The 21,098-nt window shown below is 44.8% G+C and overlaps 1 protein-coding gene across 4 annotated transcripts in view; it reads right to left on the bottom strand.

Moving 5' to 3' along the window:
* LOC131107463 (MAM domain-containing glycosylphosphatidylinositol anchor protein 2-like) overlaps positions 1 to 21,098 on the bottom strand; it is a 166,612-nt gene that overhangs the window by 38,272 nt on the left and 107,242 nt on the right. For 2 of the 4 annotated variants that reach the window (XM_058057536.1, XM_058057535.1), the window contains exons 10-12: positions 20,214 to 20,534; positions 12,112 to 12,384; positions 3,030 to 3,178 (exon numbers count right to left, since the gene is read on the bottom strand). In XM_058057536.1, coding sequence (XP_057913519.1) covers positions 3,030 to 3,178; positions 12,112 to 12,384; positions 20,214 to 20,534 — 743 coding nt within the window. The remainder of the gene's footprint in view (positions 1 to 3,029; positions 3,179 to 12,111; positions 12,385 to 20,213; positions 20,535 to 21,098) is intronic. The other 2 variants (XM_058057537.1, XM_058057538.1) reach the window with 1 other exon arrangement.

Below are 21,098 nucleotides of genomic sequence, written 5' to 3'. Positions count from 1 at the left end.
GAAGTGTGTTGTCCAAATGCATAAATGGAAAAAGCACAATCAAAATAGTCAATAGTCAAAATATTAAGAAAAAAATCATTTTAGTAGCATTAGTTTAGCATAGTTTTTAGCATAGCATTAGCATAGTTTAAATATTTTATCAAAGATATAATTTTTAAAGTCATAGTATTATTAAATCTAATCAAAATTACGTTGTAATTATTGGGGGGCAAATTAGCCTGCAAAAAAGTTGGAATATTAGGAAAATAAAGCATAGTTTAGGAGAGCATGTTAGCATAGCGTATATGTTGCTTTCCAACATGGCGTCCTCTCATGGTTCACTACGTTAATTTAGGAGAATATGTTAGCCTAGCGTATGTGTTGCTTTCCAACATGGCGTCCTCTCATGGTTCACTACGTTAATTTAGGAGAATATGTTAGCATAGCGTATGTGTTGCTTTCCAACATGGCGTCCTCTCATGGTTCACTACGTTAGTTTAGGAGAATATGTTAGCATAGTGTATGTGTTGCTTTCCAACATGGCGTCCTCTCATGGTTCACGACGTTAGTTTAGGAGAATATGTTAGCATAGCGTATGTGTTGCTTTCCAACATGGCGTCCTCTCATGGTTCACTACGTTAGTTTAGGAGAATATGTTAGCATAGCGTATGTGTTGCTTTCCAACATGGCGTCCTCTCATGGTTCACTATGCGGCCCTGGCTGGGAATACATTGGGACACCCCAGTCTTAGAACATCATTCTAATGTCACTTTTCACCTTCAAAGCGGGAAAAGTTAGTTAAGTTGCAAAGAAAGGCAAACAATCAAAGCAGGAGGAGGAGGAGGAGGAGGAGGAGGAGGAGGAGGAGAAGGAGGTTTGCGCCTGGCAGGAGGCAAATAAGACTCACACCGTGTAGTCGCTTGACATATCGAGGGAAGAAGGTGGAAAGAAATTCATTTGCTCCAAACACCAATTCTCGGCTAAACTAAATGGACTTGTGATGTTCTCCCTTTTTCCAAACAAATGGATGCAGAAAGACATTTAAATGTTAATGAGGTTTCCGAATTAGTGCATCCTGGCGCAAATGCGGACACACGATGCAGAGCTGTGAGCGGAGCGCAAGCGGCTTAAAGGAATAAGGACACTTTCTTTGGAATGTTGCCCATCGACCACAATCCTTAGGTCAGACATGAACACATGTCTTTCTCTTCTTTCGCTTCTAAAGATGGAAGAACAGGTGAAAAGAGGCAGCTAATGAATGCACGGCATGGACACACCTATTCCGCCTCCAAAAAGCCAGCAAGGCTTTGTTATTCTTCTTCTTAGGAATTATTCTTCTTATGCCTAAGAACTACCTTCCTGGCGTAGTGACACCTAGCCACACCACAGCGGCTAGTTACTAGCCGGCTAGTTACTAGCCAGCTAGCTACTAGCCAGCTAGCTACTAGCCAGCGAGTTACTAGCCAGCTAGCTACTAGCCAGCTAGCTACTAGCGAGCTAGCTACTAGCCAGCTAGCTACTAGCCAGCTAGTTACTAGCCAGCTAGCTACTAGCCAGCGAGTTACTAGCCAGCGAGTTACTAGCCAGCGAGTTACTAGCCAGCGAGTTACTAGCCAGCGAATTACTAGCCAGCTAGCTACTAGCCAGCTAGCTACTAGCCAGCTAGTTACTAGCCAGCGAGTTACTAGCCAGCGAGTTACTAGCCAGCTAACTACTAGCGAGCTAGCTACTAGCGGCTAGCTACTAGTGGCTAGCTATTAGCGGCTACTTACTAGTGGCTAGCTACTAGCGGCTAGCTACTAGTGACTAGCTACTAGCGGCTAGCTACTAGCGACTAGCTTCAGCACATGCTAGCTCCCAATGCCTCAGGCTGCTAGCCAAAGGTAACGCTACATATTGGAGCTTTTTGTTTTGGCCTCCCTTTCTATGTTGCTATGTGACATCAATGCACCCCAGGAAGGAAGCCCCCCCCCCCCAAATACTCCAAGTATGACATGTTAGCATCCATGTAGCTGTTACTACATGCTCACAGCATGGATAGAAAACCTTGCTGGTGCTTTTTGGAGATCTTTAAAGAGAAAGACGTGTGTTCATGTCTCACACAAGGATTGTGGATGATGGACACCATTCCAAGAAAGTGTAGTCTTCCATTTTTCCTTTAAAACAGGAAAAAGACGGCATGTGTGGCTGGCGACTTTTCACGGAAAGAAAGAAAAAGCGGAGGGCGTGAAAGAAACCAAGCAGCAACTGGGATGTTTTTAGCATGGAAGCATGTGCTGTTTTATCTAAACTGGCTCCCGGATGTCAGCTCACATTCACGCTAACCTGCAAATCTGTCGTATTAATGCAGTTGCTAGCAAAGGGCTTTATCTACAAAGCTGGCGTCCCGCCTGCTGCGTTAGCTAAATAAGAAAAAAAAAAAAAAAAGCAGCAAAGCATTCGGCAATGAGGGAACCAAAAAAAGGGGATTGGCAAATAGAGGAATGTAACCGGGCCATCCGTCAGCCGGCTTGTCAGGCTCTGTGAGCCGTGGTTAGCATTTTTCTCCGCGGGGTCTCCTCCTCTTCCTGCTCCGACTGAGCTTCTGATGGAGAACAAAGTCAGGAACGATTCATAAAATACAAAAAAAAAGCCACAGGACTCATACTTGACTGCTTCTGACAGCTTCTTAGTGATTGTGGGCCGCCCGCAGAGGCCGGCCCCCGCCCCCGAATACAGCGAGACGGTGGATTGAGGTGTAAAAATTTGTCGGCGTCAAAGCGGATACAACAAGCGAGCTCAAGCGTGCCATCTTTGGGAGGAAGAACACTTTTCCCCTGTGGCAACAACAAGAAAATAAATAAACAAGTCCGTGTAGCGCCTGCCTGGAAGAAGCGGACTAATGTCCAAGATTATTGGATTATTTCAAGGTGGGAAGCACCGGAAGCAATAAAAAAAAATACAAAATCTGCCATTTTGAAGGTTTCTGAGGGACCGCGTGTATGAAAGCGAGGAACTGAGCAGAGAAGTTACCTGCCAGGCAGAAAGTGACAAATCCCAGCGGTCCCTACCTGTCTGATGCCCAGCCTGTAGGCCACGATGCGGTCCACGGCGCTGGGGTTCATCTGGGTCCACTGTAGCTTGAAGTCGTAGACTCTGGGTCGGTTCTGCCAAACGGGGCTGTAGGTGTCGTAGTAGAACTCGGGAGCGTAGGCCTTACCTGTACATGACAAGACATGTTGGGTACTACTCCACTCATAGAAGCAAAAAAGCTGAAATGTTAGGAGAATAAAGCATAGTTCAGGAGAATATGTTAGCATAGCGTATGTGTTGCTTTCCAACATGGCGTCCTCTCATGGTTCACTACATTAGTTTAGGAGAATATGTTAGTATAGCGTATGTGTTGCTTTCCAACATGGCGTCCTCTTATAGTTCACTAAGTTAGTTTAGGAGAATATGTTAGCCTAGCGTATGTGTTGCTTTCCAACATGGCGTCCTCTCATGGTTCACTACGTTAATTTAGGAGAATATCTTAGCATAGCGTATGTGTTGCTTTTCAATATGGCGTCCTCTCATTGTTCACTACGTTAATTTAGGAGAATATGTTAGCCTAGCGTATGTGTTGCTTTCCAACATAGCATACTCTCATGGTTCACTACGTTAATTTAGGAGAATATGTTAGCATAGCGTATGTATTGCTTTCCAATATGGCGTCCTCTCATGCTTCACTATGTTAATTTAGGAGAATATGTTAGCCTAGCGCAGGGGTCAGCAACCCATGGCTCCAGAGCCGCATTTGGCTCTTCGGCCTCTTTGTTGTGGCTCCTTGTATTTTTTTAACACCTCAATGGGAAAAAAATATGCATTTTTTTAATGAGTTCTTAAAAAATCTGACTTTCTGTGAGACCCTGAATGAATTGAAGTGAATGAGTTCTGACTCGTGATTGGATGAGCTCAAGGAATGGAGGGGTGTTTGGCTGCTACAGACCCCCCCCCCCAAAAGGAGCATTGGAGTTTTTAATTCTACTTTGTCTTCTCTGGCTTACGTTTATGCTTCCTGTCTGTTTTCCTTTAGTAAGCGTGTGGGTAAAATGGCTCTTTTGATAATAAAGGTTGCCGACCCCTGGCCTAGCGTATGTGTTGCTTTCCAACATGGCGTCCTCTCATGGTTCACTACGTTAGTTTAGGAGAATATTTTAGCATAGCGTATGTGTTGCTTTCCAACATGGCGTCCTCTTATGGTTCACTACGTTAGTTTAGGAGAATATGTTAGCCTAGCGTATGTGTTGCTTTCCAACATGGCATCCTCTCATGGTTCACTATGTTAGTTTAGGAGAATATGTTCGCCTAGCGTATGTGTTGCTTTCCAACATGGCGTCCTCTCATGGTTTACTACGTTAGTTTAGGAGAATATGTTAGCCTAGCGTATGTGTTGCTTTCCAACATGGCGTCCTCTCATGCTTCACTATGTTAATTTAGGAGAATATGTTAGCCTAGCGTATGTGTTGCTTTCCAACATGGCGTCCTCTCATGGTTCACTATGCGGCCCTGGCTGGGAATACGTTGGGACGAGCGGCGAAACGTCTTCTAAGACAAGCAGAATCACACGGCACAGAGAGACAAGCTAGCATTCAGCTAGCCTAACATACACAGGTTTAGAATGTACACGGAGAGAACCCACACAAGTAGATACGTCTCCAAATGATCATTTCAACCCTCCATACAACAGCTAGCATCCATATTTGGCAACAGAAGAGGGATCACACAATGGAGGATTCCTTTTTCAGTTTATGGTTCATTTGCTGCTTACACAAAAGCTCAACCGGGGCTCTACGAGTTGATTGGCTGTGAGCATCGCAACTCATTTAGTCGCTGCGGCTTTTTGCGCCCTCCGACCGGCGTCGAGAGTGAAGAACGTGTACATGCAGACTTGTAAATGTTTCATTTGTAAACATTCTTTCAAGTGGGAGAAAGTGCGGTGAATTAGCATGACAAAGATGTACAGTTCCTCTCATCTCCTCCATGTTGTGTTTGTTCTATTCCTATCAAGTCTATATTATCTTTCTCCTCGCTACTGTCGTGACCCAATTCCCCCTCAAGGATCATTAAAGATTTATCATACAGCGTGTATCATCTGACACACTTTACTCTCATGGCACGGAATCAAAGCGCGCATCACGTTGTGCAACATCCAAACTGTCCAAATCCTTTCCACTGCTCAACCGAGATGGTTCCGGAACGCCGCTTCCGTGGGGGGTGTGGATGGTCCGCCTTGTACATCCAAAAGTTTGGATGTAAAAGGTGTGGAGTAGAAGAAGAGAAGGATCGTCGTAGTCGGTCAAGCCGAGTCCGGGTTCAACCGAGGCGACCGGACTCTTCTTGTTTGGTGTCGCTTGCCACCCAAAGGCTTCTTCAGTACTGGAATGCGGGTGTGGAGTTGTCCTGTTTATTTCCCTGGTGGGCGTGGTCACAATGGATGACCGTCCAGCACAGGAATAGGTTGTTGGCCAAGGCAGCCTTCATGGTGGCTACAGTTAGTGGCTAGTTAGCGGCCTACCCTAGTCCTAGCCTACCCTAGGTCTAGTCTACCCTAGTCCTAGCCTACCCTAGTCATGCCTACCCTAGTCCTAGTCTACCCTAGTCATGCCTACCCTAGTCCTAGCCTACCCTAGTCATGCCTACCCTAGTCATAGCTAGCCTACTCTAGTCTTAGCCTACCCTAGTCCTAGCCTACCCTAGTCATGCCTACCCTAGTCATAGCTAGCCTACTCTAGTCTTAGCCTACCCTAGTCCTAGCCTACCCTAGTCATGCCTACACTAGTCCTAGCCTACCCTAGTCATGCCTACCCTAGTCATGCCTACCCTAGTCCTTGCCTACCCTAGTCCTAGTCTACCCTAGTCATGCCCTAGTCCTAGCCTAACCTACTCCTAGCCTACCCTAGTCCTAGCCTACCCTAGTCATGCCTACCCTAGTCCTAGCCTACCCTAGTCATGCCTACCCTAGTCATGCCTACCCTTGTCATGCCTACCCTAGTCATGCCTACCCTAGTCCTTGCCTACCCTAGTCATGCCTACCCTAGTCCTAGTCTACCCTAGTCATGCCTACCCTAGTCCTAGCCTACCATACTCCTAGCCTACCCTAGTCCTAGCCTACCCTAGTATTAGCATACCCTAGTCATGCCTACCCTAGTCCTAGCCTACCCTAGTCATGCCTACCCTAGTCCTAGTCTACCGTAGTCATGCCTACCCTAGTCCTAGCCTACCCTATTCCTAGCCTACCCTAGTCATGCCTACCCTAGTCATGACTACCCTAGTCCTAGCCTACCCTAGTCATGCCTGCTCTAGTCCTAGCCTACCCTAGTCATGCCTACCCTAGTCCTAGCCTACCCTAGTCACGCCTGCTCTAGTCCTAGCCTACCCTAGTCATGCCTACCCTAGTCCTAGCCTGCCCTAGTCCTAGCCTACCCTAGTCATGCCTACCCTAGTCCTAGCCTACCCTAGTCCTAGCCTACCCTAGTCATGACTACCCTAGTCCTAGCCTACCCTAATCATGACTACCCTAGTCATGACTACCCTAGTCCTAGTCTACCCTAGTCATGCCTACCCTAGTCCTAGCCTACCCTATTCCTAGCCTACCCTAGTCCTAGCCTATTCTAGTCATGCCTACCATAGTCCTAGCCTACCCTAGTCCTAGCCTACCCTAGTTATGCCTACCCTAGTCCTAGCCTACCCTAGTCATGCCTACCCTAGTCCTAGCCTACCCTAGTCATGCCTCCTCTAGTCCGAGCCTACCCTAGTCCTAGCTTACCCTAGTCATGCCTACCATAGTCCTAGCCTACCCTAGTCCTAGCCTACCCTAGTCCTAGTCTACCCTAGTCCTAGCCTACACTCCTGATCCCAGTTTAAGATGAGCCCAGACATGTGAAGAATGAATCTGAAGCTCCATTGTTCCTTTGAAGGATCGTGATGACGCCGCCTCCACCGTGCCGTGTGGAAAACATCCCAGGTGGGATCTCCTTGCCGTGCCAGTCAGGTGGAAGCCATGAGGGCCGTTACGGGAGAAGAAAACTTTCAAGTCCATGTTTGGTGCCCTCTTGCTAATTCAAGGAAGCTTCACTTCTCGTTGGACCGCACTCGGCACCGTTAGCAACTTTCACTTTCACTTTCTCAACTCACGAACCCTTCGCCAGATTTGAGAGAAATGCTTTTTGCGTTCTAAGAAAAAGTCGTCCACCTGAGTTGGGTTGGTGAAAGTGAAAGCAAAAACACAAGTCATATTTTTGTAGCAATGCCAAATAGCCTCACCTCTGTTATTACGTTGAGGTTAACCCACTTAGCCCCCCCCCCCAGCCCCCCCTGGGTGGGAGACATCAAACATAAAAGTACACACGGCTTAACTGATCTTCTTCAAATCCTGTTTAGAACAGCAGAACCAAAGCGGTGACTCACACGAGCTCAGTGGAAGCCTTCAGGCCACACGTTGACCTTGTTTGCAGACTTCCTTCTTGTGTGAAGTATTATTTTCATCTTTCTTAACCTTCCTCCGTATCCCCGTAGCGGGGGGGGGGGTCCCACTTCATCCGGGAGGTCACTTCCAGGTGATGCACGGCGACAAGAAGACACGAAACGTCGGAGGTGCTAACTGGCGGCGGAGTGGAGAACGGCGACGTGCGTCAGCGGCGTTGATCTCGAGTTCTCCCCGTCGAGAACCGTGCAGAAGACGACGCTGACTAATTGCTGAAGCGGCACTTTCGGGGTGGACTTTGTCTTGGTGACGGACGGTGTTCATTAAAGATGGGCTGCTCCGTAGCGACTCAGGACAGGAAGTGCTGTTTATTGTCCTCCTGTTCATCGAACAGGATGGGGGGGTACTGGGATTCTGCTAAGGAGTTTTACTGCGAGTTGAAGAAAGCACCCGCATGACAGAATGAGGGTATGATAATGCAAAAAAGCAGCCCGCAATGGCGGCGTTGTCGTCCATTCTTTTAGGATACGAGAGGAAAACGTGACAGAGATGATGGCGGTCTGTCTATATCAGGGCTCGCCCAGACGTCTTCCATCTTTGATGTGAATAACGCTTCAAGTGGGACGAAGCTGTCTGCTCACATTCAGTCGCCGCGCACACTAAAGCACTTTAGTGGAAGTGACGCTTCTTTCCGCACACAGGATCTTTGGCTGAGCGTTGCAGGAATTTCTTTGATTCCGCGTTTTAATAAATGCAAAACAGAACGGGAGCGCTTCCGTTCAGAAAGAAAATGCAGTTTTGTCTTTACAAAACGAGACTGGCGTCTCTTTTATGGCAACAACGAATAAAAGCCTCAACATGATGTCGTTTTTTCTATTTGCTGCTAAATGCTGCTGGCCAATGGAAATGGAGGAGATAATATTTTTCACAATATAAAAAAACAATATCATTACAGTAGCATAAAATAACAAGAAAAATCTGATTTTATGACAGTAATGTTGTAATATTATGAGACAAATAACATGATTTAACAAAGATAAAAGACATTCTATTCATTCTAAGTCCTGATATGAGAAATAAAATAAATAAAAATTATGTTTATAAAGTCATAAAATTAGGAGAAGAGAAATCACAAAAAAAATAAAAAGAGCTGTATGTATGTAGTTGATGAAAATAAAGTCAGTAATATTTAATATTTTACCAGAAAGTTACAATATGATAAGAAAAAGTCATTTAAGGAGTGAAAATATGAAAATATATATAATAAAAATATATATATAATATAATAATATAATATAATGTATTATATAATATTATATTTAACGTAATATTATGGAAAAAATGCTTATATTACAAAAATAGTTTAATAATATAAATTAAAAAAAAAATCAGAAAAATAAAATAATAATAATAATAATATAATAATAATTATAATAATAATAATAATAATAATAATTGTTCAAGAAAAAAGTTTATAGTTTCCAAGTTAATAATAATGGCATGACAAAGCTGAGATAGATTTTTCTCTTTAATCGCATGTTAGCATGTCTACTCGTGTTGCTTTCAAAGTTCCACCATGGGGGCCCTGGCATGTGCGATGCGTTCACTGCCTGGTGTGACCTTTGCTGCGTGCATGCAGCGTGGCTAAAGGACGGGCGAGTCATCCAAGGCAAAAAACAAGCAGGGAAGCAGGAAGGTCGGCGCAGGGCCACTTCAACATGGCGGAACATTTCTTCTTCTATCATTTGTGTGCTGCCTTTTAGCGGTCGTGGTTTCCAACGTGGGACGGAGCCAAAGCGCGGCGGTGCACACGACGTCCCTCGAGCCAGCTCGGCCTTTGCGGCCCCTCGATGCGGCGTCTGCACACACTCGGCTGGCACAAAGCAGTTTGGAGGGGAGGGCGTTGGTACGAGGCGGGTTTGCATGCTGGCGGCATCGCAGGCCGCAATGTTAGCAAATATTTCATGAGCATCGCTCGACTCGTACGCGCTTCGTTCACACGTCAGCCGCAGAGCGGTGCCCCTCCCGCTTTGCGGCCACGGAGGTCTCGTCCAGGGAATGTGTCACTGCAGATTTCACGGACGACGGCGAGGACTCAAGTGGAATTTTGTCTCCTACGTGATTCATTTCTTCATTAAAGCCCCACCCCCCCCACCCCACCTTTGGCAAGCACCCAGTCCAGATGGCGGGAATGTGGGGCGCTGGGAAGGAGGGACGGAGGATGAAAGGGATGGGGGGGTGAGCGACAGCAGGAAGGAGACGGTCGTCTGCTGGGGACGAGGGCGAAGGGGATCCTCCTACCTGCCTCACCAGCCGAGGATGATGTGCTGAACACAACTTTTAAAACATGACTGGAAATGGAAATGGACCAGCACCAACCAAACAGGGGGGTTCAAACCTTGGCACATAACCCCATAACCTGCAACCCTAATGACGATAAGTGGCATAGAAAATGGATCGATGGATGGATGGATGGATGGCTGGCTGGATGGATGGCTGGGTGGATGGGTGGGTGGATGGATGGGTGGATGGATGGGTGGATAGATGATGGATAAATGGATGGGTGGATGGATGGGTGTGTGGATGGATGGATGGATGGGTGGTGAATAGGTGGATAGATGATGGATGGATGGGTGGATAGATGATGGATGGATGGATGGTTGGATAGATGATGGATGGTTAGATGGATGGATGGGTGGGTGGATCGGTGGATGGGTGGATGGGTGGATGGGTGGATGGGTGGATGGGTGGATGGATGGGTGTGTGGATGGATGGATGGGTGGTGAATAGGTGGATAGATGATGGATGGATGGGTGGATAGATGATGGATGGATGGATGGTTGATAGATGATGGATGGTTAGATGGATGGATGGATGGGTGGATGGGTGGATGGATGGGTGTGTGGATGGATGGATGGATGGATGGATGGGTGGTGAATAGGTGGATAGATGATGGATGGTTAGATGGATGGATGGGTGTATGGGTGGCTGGATGGGTGGGTGGATAGATGATGGATGGATGGATGGATGGATGGATGGATGGATGGATGGGTGGATGGGTGGGTGTGTGGATGGATGGATGGGTGGTGAATAGGTGGATGGGTGGACAGATGATGGATGGATGGGTGGGTGGGTGGGTGGATAGATGATGGATGGGTGGATAGATGATGGATGGATGGATGGATGGATGGGTGGATGGGTGTATGGATGGGTGGATGGATTGATGGGTGTGTGGATGGATGGATGGGTGGGTGGGTGGGTGGGTGGATAGATGATGGATGGATGGGTGGGTGGATAGATGATGGATGGATGGATGGATGGGTGGGTGGGTGAATGGGTGGGTGGGTGTTTGGGTGGATGCATGGATGGGTGTGTGGATTAATGGGTGAATAGATGGGTGGGCGAGTGGGTGCATGGTTGAGTGGGTGAGTGGGTGGGTGTCCAAAGCTTCCCCACAGAGGGCCACATTGTACATCCAATAATATGAATACTGCCTGTAGAATTCGAAGGCTGCCCAATTGGACTGTCGTAAAAAGTCAATGAATGATTGACAGCATGTTGATGGTGAATTTGTTGATTTAAGTGATCATCCATCAGGAAAATCTATTTGCTTGTCCTTCCCAGGTCTTATTAGCAGCCTGTGACGCTAATGGAAGGTCTCCGAGATTGAAACCTTTTTCCAAATTAATTTGATCCCGTGGAGCCGCCACGCCGACGTAGAAAGAAGAAATAAATCTAGCGGGCGGGCAGCTGTCCTGTATTATCTGGACCAGACAGAAGCGGCGTCCACGCTGAGTGACGCGTTCCATTTTCTTCCTGGCCGCTCCTCTTCCCGATGGACTTGTCAATCTCAAGGAGAAGCGTTCGGGTGGGAGCGACCAATAGAAAAGCAACAGCAAAATGCGCTAACGACCGGCGTGGGGCGGCGTGCTCAAGAGCCCCGTCTAGTTGGCAGACCCAGAACCAGTCAGCCCCCCCAAATAGCAAGAACTTCCTGTTACAAAATCATTTGGAATCCATACAATTTCCCTCGACTGTTTCCTTGGACACTTGTTGCTAGGCAGATTTCATGGGGCTCAGTCACAACTGCCCCAAAGGCCAATTGAAACATGTGTTAAGTTAGATAATAATAATAATAATTATTATTATTGTATATTGTATCCAATTATAGATGTAATCAGCACGTATAATATATTGTATATGTAACAGAATAATAACATGAATAATTATTAAAAATAAATATTAGATTATATATTTATTTAATATATGTATACAGTATATTTGTAAATATAAATATCTTATATAATGAATGACTAATAATAGATGATACATATAATACATCATTCGATAATAATAATTAATTAGAGATTAATTACATAATAATGATACTAAATATATTATTAAATATAAAATATGTATTGAACAGGAAGAAAGGACATGATTATTATTAGCAAATGTATTGAATTATGTAAACAAGGATGTGGAAGGGATGGATAGAGCTGTTGTCTTGAAGCCCATAATAATAATAACAATAACAATAACAATAATAACAATAACAATAATAATAATAATAATAATAATAATAATAATAATAATAATAATAATAATAATAATAATAATAGTAATGTACAGCAACACGATGTGATGAGAAGGTCAAAGCAGCATGAAGAACATCTAAGCCGCCCTACCTGTGACGTGAAAGGTGCACTTCCCCGCTCCGGCCTCGTTGATGACGTTGCAGGTGTACTCGCCCCAGCCGTCGCGGTTGAGGCTGCGGATGGTGTACTCGGTCTCGTCCCGCTGGGCGTCGAAGGCGCCGGCATGAAGCAGCCGGTTGGAGAGCAGCCACTCGAAACGCAGCACGCGGGACGGGTGCGCTCGCAGAACCCGACAGGTCATGACCACGGGCCGACCCAGGCCCTGACGCATCTCTGTGTGCACCGGTTCCACCGTGGGGGGGTCTGCGTGGGGACAGGGGAGGAATTATGACTTTATTCCCATCATATTCAGACTTTATTCTCATTAAATGACAGCTGTTTTTTAACTTCTGCATTTTTTAAATTTTACAGCAACTTCAACTTTGCTCCTGTACATTTTCTTCACATAATTATGACTTTATTCCCATAATATTGAGACTTTATTCTCATAAAATCACAGCTGTTTTTTTAACTTTCTGCATTTTTTATTTTAATTTACAGCAATTTCAACTTTGCTCTTGTACATTTTCTTCACATAATTATGAATTTATTCCCATAATATTGAGACTTTATTCTCATAAAATGACAGCTGTTTTTTAACTTTCTGCATTTTTTTTATTTTACAGCAATTCCAACTTTGCTCTTCTACATTTTCTTCACATAATTATGATTTTATTTTATAATATTGAGACTTTATTCTCATAAAATGTCAGCTGTTTTTTAACTTTCTGCATTTGTTTTAATTTTACAGCAATTTCAACTTTGCTCTTATACATTTTCTTCACATAATTATGAATTTATTCCCATAATATTGAGACTTTTTTAAAATGATATTATATATATGGTAATATTTCCAGATTTCCTCCTAATATGATAACAGTCTGATGACGTTTCCCCATTAGATTGTTATTAATGACTGAATGAACTTAGCGGCAACATTAATAAGTCAAGACAATAAAACACAAGTTAATTTATTCATGCAAGTGTAAAAAGAAGTTACCCACTGCTGACATAAAAACCATAAAACATACTTTTGTTATTATTATTATTATTATTGATTAGTGTTCTTAACTGTCCTGGAGCGTCAAGAACCGTCATTGTGTGTCCGTGTTTGTTGTTGTTTGTAGGCAAGCCGGCAGAAGGGAAGAGCAGGTAGGCCGGGATAAGGAAGAATTCCCGTGCATGTAAAGTGGAGCGTGGGTATCTAGGACAGGAGAAGACTTGATAGCTTCCCACTCTCGTCTCTGGAAGCCCGTGGTCCGTGCCAAGCCGTTTTGACTAAGAACATTAGGCCGTCACAGCTGGGGATTTTGGCGTTTGCAATTCTATTAGCGCTAACGGCGGACGTCTTTTTTGGTCCCTGGCAGCCACAAGACAGATGCAGCTCCGTTTTTTTTTTTTTTTTACATATCAAAGCTGTTGACTTGCCAGCGTCGCTAATGCTCTTTCGCTTCACAGGACCGTACCTTCGCCGCCTTGATCAACTTACTCAACGCGGCTTTACGCGCGGCGGCCTGGAAAGGAAAGGCGAGGGAAGCGTCTCGCAGGGATTGGCGTGTGCTTACGCACCGTGCGGCAGGCCAAGAGGAAGAAGAAGAAGCGGGGGCCAGCTGCGCCGCCACAACGAGTAGGGCTGGATGGCGCAGATAGAGCAAATTCTCACAGCGTCGACACGTCTTCATTTCACGCTCAAACTGAGCCACGCGCTCGCTCCCGCACGGACGGCGGCGGGGGGCTTTGATGGCGGCCATTAAGGCTGAGGCAGAGAAGAAGTGGCTGTGAAGGCAGGATGATTGATTAACAACGCTCTTCATTAGGTGCTCCGCTCGGAAGAAGGTCAGCAGATGAAAGCCGGAGAAGCTCTTGCTTTCAAAGCTAAAACATCATCACCCTTTCATTGCTGCCTCCCGCTTCTTCTTTTCATCGCAACAACATTGAGCTTCACCTTTTCTCACATGTATTGACGTTCTTCCTATTCAATGTACGCCGTTGAAAAAGGTCATCACGTGAATGTCAGGAAACATGAGCCCTTTGGGGGTGGGTTCAAAATCAGCAGAAGAGCGTCCATGTTGATGCCCTTGATCTAATTAGATCAAAGGCATTCAGCATTCTGGAAAAATAGGGATGCCGGGAAAAGTGAGAATTGCAGTAATGTGCATATTAGCACAAATGTCCAGAATTATTGAATGTCGGAACGCTTGGAATCTGTTGAGAAAAATGCCTTTGATCTATTTAGACCAAAAGCATTCAGCCTTCTGAAGGGATGCTGGGAAAAGTGGGAATTGCTGTAATGTGCATATTAGCACAAATGTCCAGAATTATTGAATGTCGGAACGCTTGGAATCTGTTGATAAAATGCCTTTGATCAATTTAGATCAAAGGCATTCAGCATTCTGGAAAAGAAAAAAGGGATGCCGGGAAAAGTGAGAATTGCTGTAATGTGCATATTAGCACAAATGTCCAGAATTATTGAATGTCGGAACGCTTGGAATCTGTTGAGAAAAATGCCTTTGATCTATTTAGACCAAAGGCATTCAGCATTCCATGTTGAGAAAAGTGGGAATTTCTGGGCAGTGTGTAATAGCACGGATGTCCTGGCTTGGTTGAATAAGTTGATGTGGGAATTAGATCAATTGGTTGAGATATGAAGAAGTAGTAGGATTCCGATTTCTGGAAAAGTGGGAATATGAATGACTACAAATGACTTATTCCTGATTAGAGACCCTAAAAGGATTCAACATTCATGCATTCCGGAAGCATTTATGTTGACATCTCATATTCATTCATTCATTCATTCATTCATTTTCTACCGCTTTTTCCTCACGAGGGTCGCGGGGGGTGCTGGAGCCCAGCTGTCTTCAGGCGAGAGGCGGGGTACACCCTGGACTGGTGGCCAGCCAATCACAGGGCACATATAGACAAACAACCATTCACACTCACATTCATACCTATGGACAATTTGGAGTCACTAATTAATTAATGTGGGAGGAAACCGGAGTACACGGAAAAAACCCACGCATGCACGGGGAGAATCGAACCCTGGTCCTCTGAGCTGTAAGGTCTGCACGCTAACCACTCGACCACCGTGCCACCTGATATCTCATATATTATTCATAAATGTTGAGGAGTTTGATTTACATTTTTCAAAATAAAATGTACTAAAATAAGATTAAAGCCCATTGTTTTTTTGTTTTTTTTGTTACCATTTCTGTGAATTTAGCATCAATCTTGATAGCATTCTTCATTTTGTTCATTTTTAGATGAAAATAAAATTCTCATTAATTTGTGATGCAATTTAAAAGTATTTTCGAATGGAGTTAAGGAGACTTTATACTTGAACTCATGAAGAAAATGTAGGATTTAGTTCCACATTAAGGACAACATTTTAGCCTTTGTACTGTCTTTCTATGTTTTCAAAATGAGAACGTTGAAAAAAAAATAAATCCCCTCCGATGGATGAGTGGTAAGCTTTTTTTTCATCCAGCACGAGTAAGACCACTTCGCTGCACCGCTGTCGTTCATGATACACCACATGTGCGTTTTCCACAAAGGATGTGATTGGCTAAAAAAGCGCTCCCTGCCACCTGTGGCAGCCTCCTAATGTGTGTTTTTCCTGCCCGTCAGTCGCATTCTTGTCATATTTGTGAGGAGTTGTCATCGTTGAAGAGAAAAGCAAGTGCTAGAAAAGTGCTTGAAAAGCCTGCGGGCTCCGAGTTGTTATTTAGTCTTTTCTTTGCTCTAATTACGGCGCCCGGAGACAAATGTTACACGGGCTGTAATTCCACTCATCTCCTGCTGCTCTCCAAATCACCGTGCTCTGTTATGGCGCTAAACTGCAGATCTTTTAATGTGCGGACTTGGCTGCTTACATTTACGAGATGGGCTTCAAGGAGCGGGAAGTCATTTCAACACTTTGGATTAGGAGTTCATCTTCCCCCCCAGCCCCCCGATGCTCCTGGCGAAAGAGCGTCCTCGCAGTGTAAATCTTTGTTTATGCTTTCTGTTGTCAGCATAGCGAAGCAGCTGACCTTTAATATGCGCTGTCACGACTGTGCAATCATAATCAATTCAGCGGGAAAAAAAAAAAACATCCACACGGTCTTCTTCAAAGCTCGTCAAAATCTAATTAATTCTCTTAACCCAGCTCCGGGGGGAAGGGGCTAGCTGGAACGTGAACGCCATAGCAAAGAACACAATGAGACGTTGAGGATGTTGTTTCTCCGCTACAAAACGTTTTGTTGAATTCTTGTGTGTTGAAATCCTGGATGAGCTGCTGTAGCTTGGTGTGTGCACTGTTAGACGTGCGCTGTTAGACGTGCGCTCTTAGACGTCCGCTGTTAGATGTGCGCTGTTCGATGTGCGCTGTTAAATGTGCGCTGTTAGACGTGCGCTGTTAAATGTGCACTGTTAAATGTGCACTGTTAAATGTGCGCTCTTAGACGTTCACTGTTAGACGTGTGCTGTTAAATGTGCGTTCTTAGACGTTCGCTGTTAGACGTGCGCTGTTCAATGTGCGCTCTTAGACGTGCGCTCTTAGACGTGCACTCTTAGACGTGCGCTGTTAAATGTGCGCTCTTAGACGTGCGCTGTTAGATGTGCGCTGTTAGACGTGCACTGTTAAATGTGCGCTCTTAGACGTGCACTCTTAGATGTGCACTGTTAGACGTGCGCTTAGACGTGCGCTGTTAAATGTGCGCTCTTAGACGTGCGCTGTTAGACGTGCACTGTTAAATGTGCGCTCTTAGACGTGCGCTGTTAGACGTACGCTCTTAGACGTGCGCTGTTTGACGTGCAGTGTTAAATGTGCGCTCTTAGAGTGCGCTGTTAAATGAGCACTCTTAGACGTGCGCTGTTAGACGTACGCTCTTAGACATGCGCTGTTAAATGTGCGCTCTTAGATGTGCGCTGTTAGACGTGCGCTGTTAAATGTGCGTTGTTAAATGTGTGCTCTTAAACATGCGCTGTTAAACGTGCGGCCTTAGACGTGCGCTGTTAGATGTGCGCTGTTAGATGTGCGCTGTTAGACATGCGCTGTTAGATGTGCGCTATTAAGCGTGGATATCCGCTCTTCAAGGTGCATGGAAATTGGCTCGGTACGCTGAGGAGCACCTAAAAATGACTTTCATGTAAGTTTGAAATAAAGTAATAAATAATAATATTAATAAAGTTGAAATAATTTGGGATGCTACGCTGACATCTCTACGGTTGCCACGGTGAACCAGAATGAGCTCCTCCATTCGGGAACGTAAGAAAACCATGTTGCAAAATGGAGAAAACAGCGCTGCCGCAGCAAGCTAGCGTTAGCACGAGTCTTTATTTTGCTCATTTCTTGCTGCGTAGCAGTAGCTAGTAGCTGCTAGTACCCACTTTATTATAATTACCTGGACGCTAGCGTAGCGTAGCACACAATGATTGCACCACCTTAGCTGTGCACACCACAGTGACTCAACTAAAATGAACTATTTTAGTTGCCACTTTTCCACCGCCTGGTAGCGAAAAGCACTTTGCAGTGAATGAACAAGTCTTTCAGTAAGAAGAAAAAGGGCAAAGAAAATCACAACAACGGAGGAGAAGAAGGACCTGGTGAAATGACTTGAATCATTTCCCAGAGGAGGCTGACGGCGGCAAGAAAACAAAAATGGCGGAAGCGTCCACAGCTAAACTACAGCTAGAAGGTAAGCTAATGTTAGCATGCATATTTATCGGAGCCATTTCTCACCGTGAGTTGTATTACTACTTTTGGTAATTGAACTTATTTAACTTATTGAACTTATTCGTAAATTAATAGTCACATAGTACAAAAATACTGAATAAATACACGAGTTGTTGACTACTACTACCTCCTCTTGCAAACGCTAAAGGCATGCATGACTCGCTTTCATTTTCCTCTTCTCTGTCATCTCCACCGTCTTTTTTTCTTCTACCATCCCGGAATGAGTGACGCCGCTTTGAATCCCACGACGTTCATCATTGAAAATATTCCCTTCAAATCTCCATAAATGAATAGCCAATGAATGGCGGTTGGCGAATAAATTAGTCGCATGCTAATTGGAGGTGAGGAAATCATCAAGGAAGGACGGAGACGGGAGCAGCACCACTGGGAGGAGATGTAAAATAAAAAAATATCCCAAAGTAGGGGAGGTGCGTGAGAGGTGTGGGGGGGGGGGGGGTATACTATACTTACAAAATCTCTTCAAGGTTGGCGGTTAAGTTGGCATATATCGCCATATGGAATGTGGTCCTCTTAGCACTTAGCACGGTGCTTCTCAAATAGTGTGGCGAGCCCCCCAGGACGGGCATGAGAGGCGGGGGGACTAGTAAAATGTCTTTAAGGTCAGAAAGGTCTGTTAGCGTTGTTACTTACGCTTGAAGAATCCTGGTGCCAGCAATTCATACGGGAGTTTGGACAGATTAAAAAAAATAGATCAATTTCTCAAATTCCAGTTGGGCTAGAGCAGGGGTCTCAAACACGCAGCCCGCAGGACACTAGTTTGAGGCCCCCGCCTTGATATGAAATTTTAATGTTAGTGCGGCCCGCACAAGTTTGATATGGATGCTGTATGGTATCATGTACCCAGAAAAAATTATTACGTTTGATTAATGTTCATGTTACAGGTTAAATAACTGTTAATAGTTATCCTCCCTATCCGTGTGGAAGTGGTACGTTTTTGGCTATTTAAGTTGGAAGGAAATAACTTGAAGGCTACTGTTTAGGTCACTAGCTCTCTAGTTTGCAAGTTAGCATGTGTCTCAAGACCCTGCAGTTGCGCAATATGTTGTAAATAAAAAGAGTATAAATGTGACTATAGTCGTGTTTTGTCATGTCTACAGGGCTCTAATAATGCTTTGTTCATTTTAATCTGAAAAAAATAATTTGTCTACCCACCAACTATATGTGGTTTCTTAAGTTTTTATTATTTGCCATTTTATTATTATTATTATTATTATATTTATTTATTACTGATTGATTTATTTTCTTTATTCTTGATTTGTTTATTTATTTTTCTTCTTATTTTGTGTAGAAAAATAAAAAGTAAGATATTTGAGAACAGTGGAATGTTTTATCAGAGCTTTTCTTGTAGAAAATCGAAACCAGAGCAAAGTTTATTCATTTTTCTGTTTTTAATAAATGCATTTTTTTTTTTTTTTTTTGGAAAACCTGATGCGGCCCAGTCTCACCCAGACCCGAGCTCCACTGGCCCCCAAGTAAATTGAGTTTGAGACCCCTGGGCTAGAGAGATTGCTGTCAATTGAATTGTTGTTGAAAGTTGGTTCACTGACAGGTTTTGAGTTAAGGCGCTATTTACGGAGCTGAATGCAACACAAAGTCTGAACTGATGGACTTGTGTTTTAGTGCACTAGATGTCCCTCAGGACAATGCTTCTCAAATAGTGTGGCGAGCCGCCCAGGAGGGGGTGAGAGGCTATTTGTAAAATTTCTTCAAGGTTGGCAAGTCTTGTACAGATGAATAAATGAATATCACCAGTTTCTCAATAATATTTAAAACATAACGGTACTTGAGCCATTTTCTACCGCTTATCCTCACGAGGGTTGCGGGGGTGCTGGAGCCTATCCCAGCTGTCTTCGGGCGAGAGGCGGGGTTCACCCTGGACTGGTGGCCAGCCAATCACAGGGCACATATAGACAAACAACCATTCACACTCACATTCATACCTATGGACAATTTGGAGTCGCTAATTAACCTAGCATGTTTTTGGAATGTGGGAGGAAACCGGAGTACCCGGAGAAAACCCACGCATGCACGGGGAGAACATGCAAACTCCACACAGAAATGGCCGAGGGTGGAATTGAACCCTGGTCTGCACGCTAACCACACGACCACCGTGCAGCCGGTCGCCAGTCAATCACAGTGAAAAAAATTCCAGACTGAAAATAATTGCGAATCACTGCTTTAGCTTAAGAGGCGGAGCCACCAGTAGAAAATAGCATGGCTGTGAAAGGAGGTTAAAAAATGGGCGCCCATTCAGTTTGAGCCACGGTGGACTGGAACGGCGGAAGATGAATTACACCGCATAGGAAGCAAATCATCTCGTAATGGATGCGTCACATAGAGACACGGCCGATGCACTCACATTGCACGATGAGCTCCACCACCGCCTCCCGGGGCTTGACGTTGAAGCCGTTGTACTGGCTGGTCTGGCAGCGGTACGAACCGGTCATCTCCCGCGACACATTAACGATCCGCAGCACGCCGTCGTACGTCTCCGTCTGCACGCTGCCGTCCGGCATGGGCGCCTCCTTGTCGGCCCGCGACCACAAGATGATGGGCTTGGGCTTCCCTGAAACAAGGCACTCCAGCTCCACGGTGTCGCCCTCGCGGGCTACCAGCGGGGACTTGCCCCGGGGGACTGTCAGGTTGGGGGGAACTAAGAAAGAGAAAAACAAAGGAGGGACTGATATGGGGCTCTAGAAAGTCAGCAGGCGGGGTAAAGCGTGACGGTCGAATGGGGGATGGTGCTTTGCATGAGATCGACTTTTTAACCCAAGAACCATCATGGCGGACAGAGCATGAAACATGTGACCAAGCAAACAAAAACAAACAATGCAATGACACAATCACAGCCTTTTCAAGCACAAACATCCACAACAGAAGCCATGAGCCACATTAGCATAACAAAACTTGCTTCTAAAACGTGTTAGTCTTGTTAGTCTTGCCCCCCATTGCCCACCCCTTCCACTACTTACATCCCCCCGCTGATCTATGCCCCCCCAATCACTTCATTGCACTATTGTACATATTACTGTAATATCTTGTTGCATTCATAGATCATACTGTTTATAATTTATATAATCTACAATAACCATACTCTAGTCACTTCATTGCAATACTGTACATATTACTGTTATTATATATTGTCACATCCATACTGTTTATAATCTGTATAATCTACAATAGCCATATTATAGTCATTTATATCCCTGTAAATATTCTCACTGTACTATAGTCATAGCCTGTT

This window comes from Doryrhamphus excisus, chromosome 19 (assembly GCF_030265055.1).
Source record: "Doryrhamphus excisus isolate RoL2022-K1 chromosome 19, RoL_Dexc_1.0, whole genome shotgun sequence".
In the NCBI taxonomy this organism is placed as follows: Eukaryota; Metazoa; Chordata; class Actinopteri; order Syngnathiformes; family Syngnathidae; genus Doryrhamphus; species Doryrhamphus excisus.
Note: the sequence above shows the minus strand (reverse complement) of the source record. Positions and strands in the feature narration are given on the sequence as shown.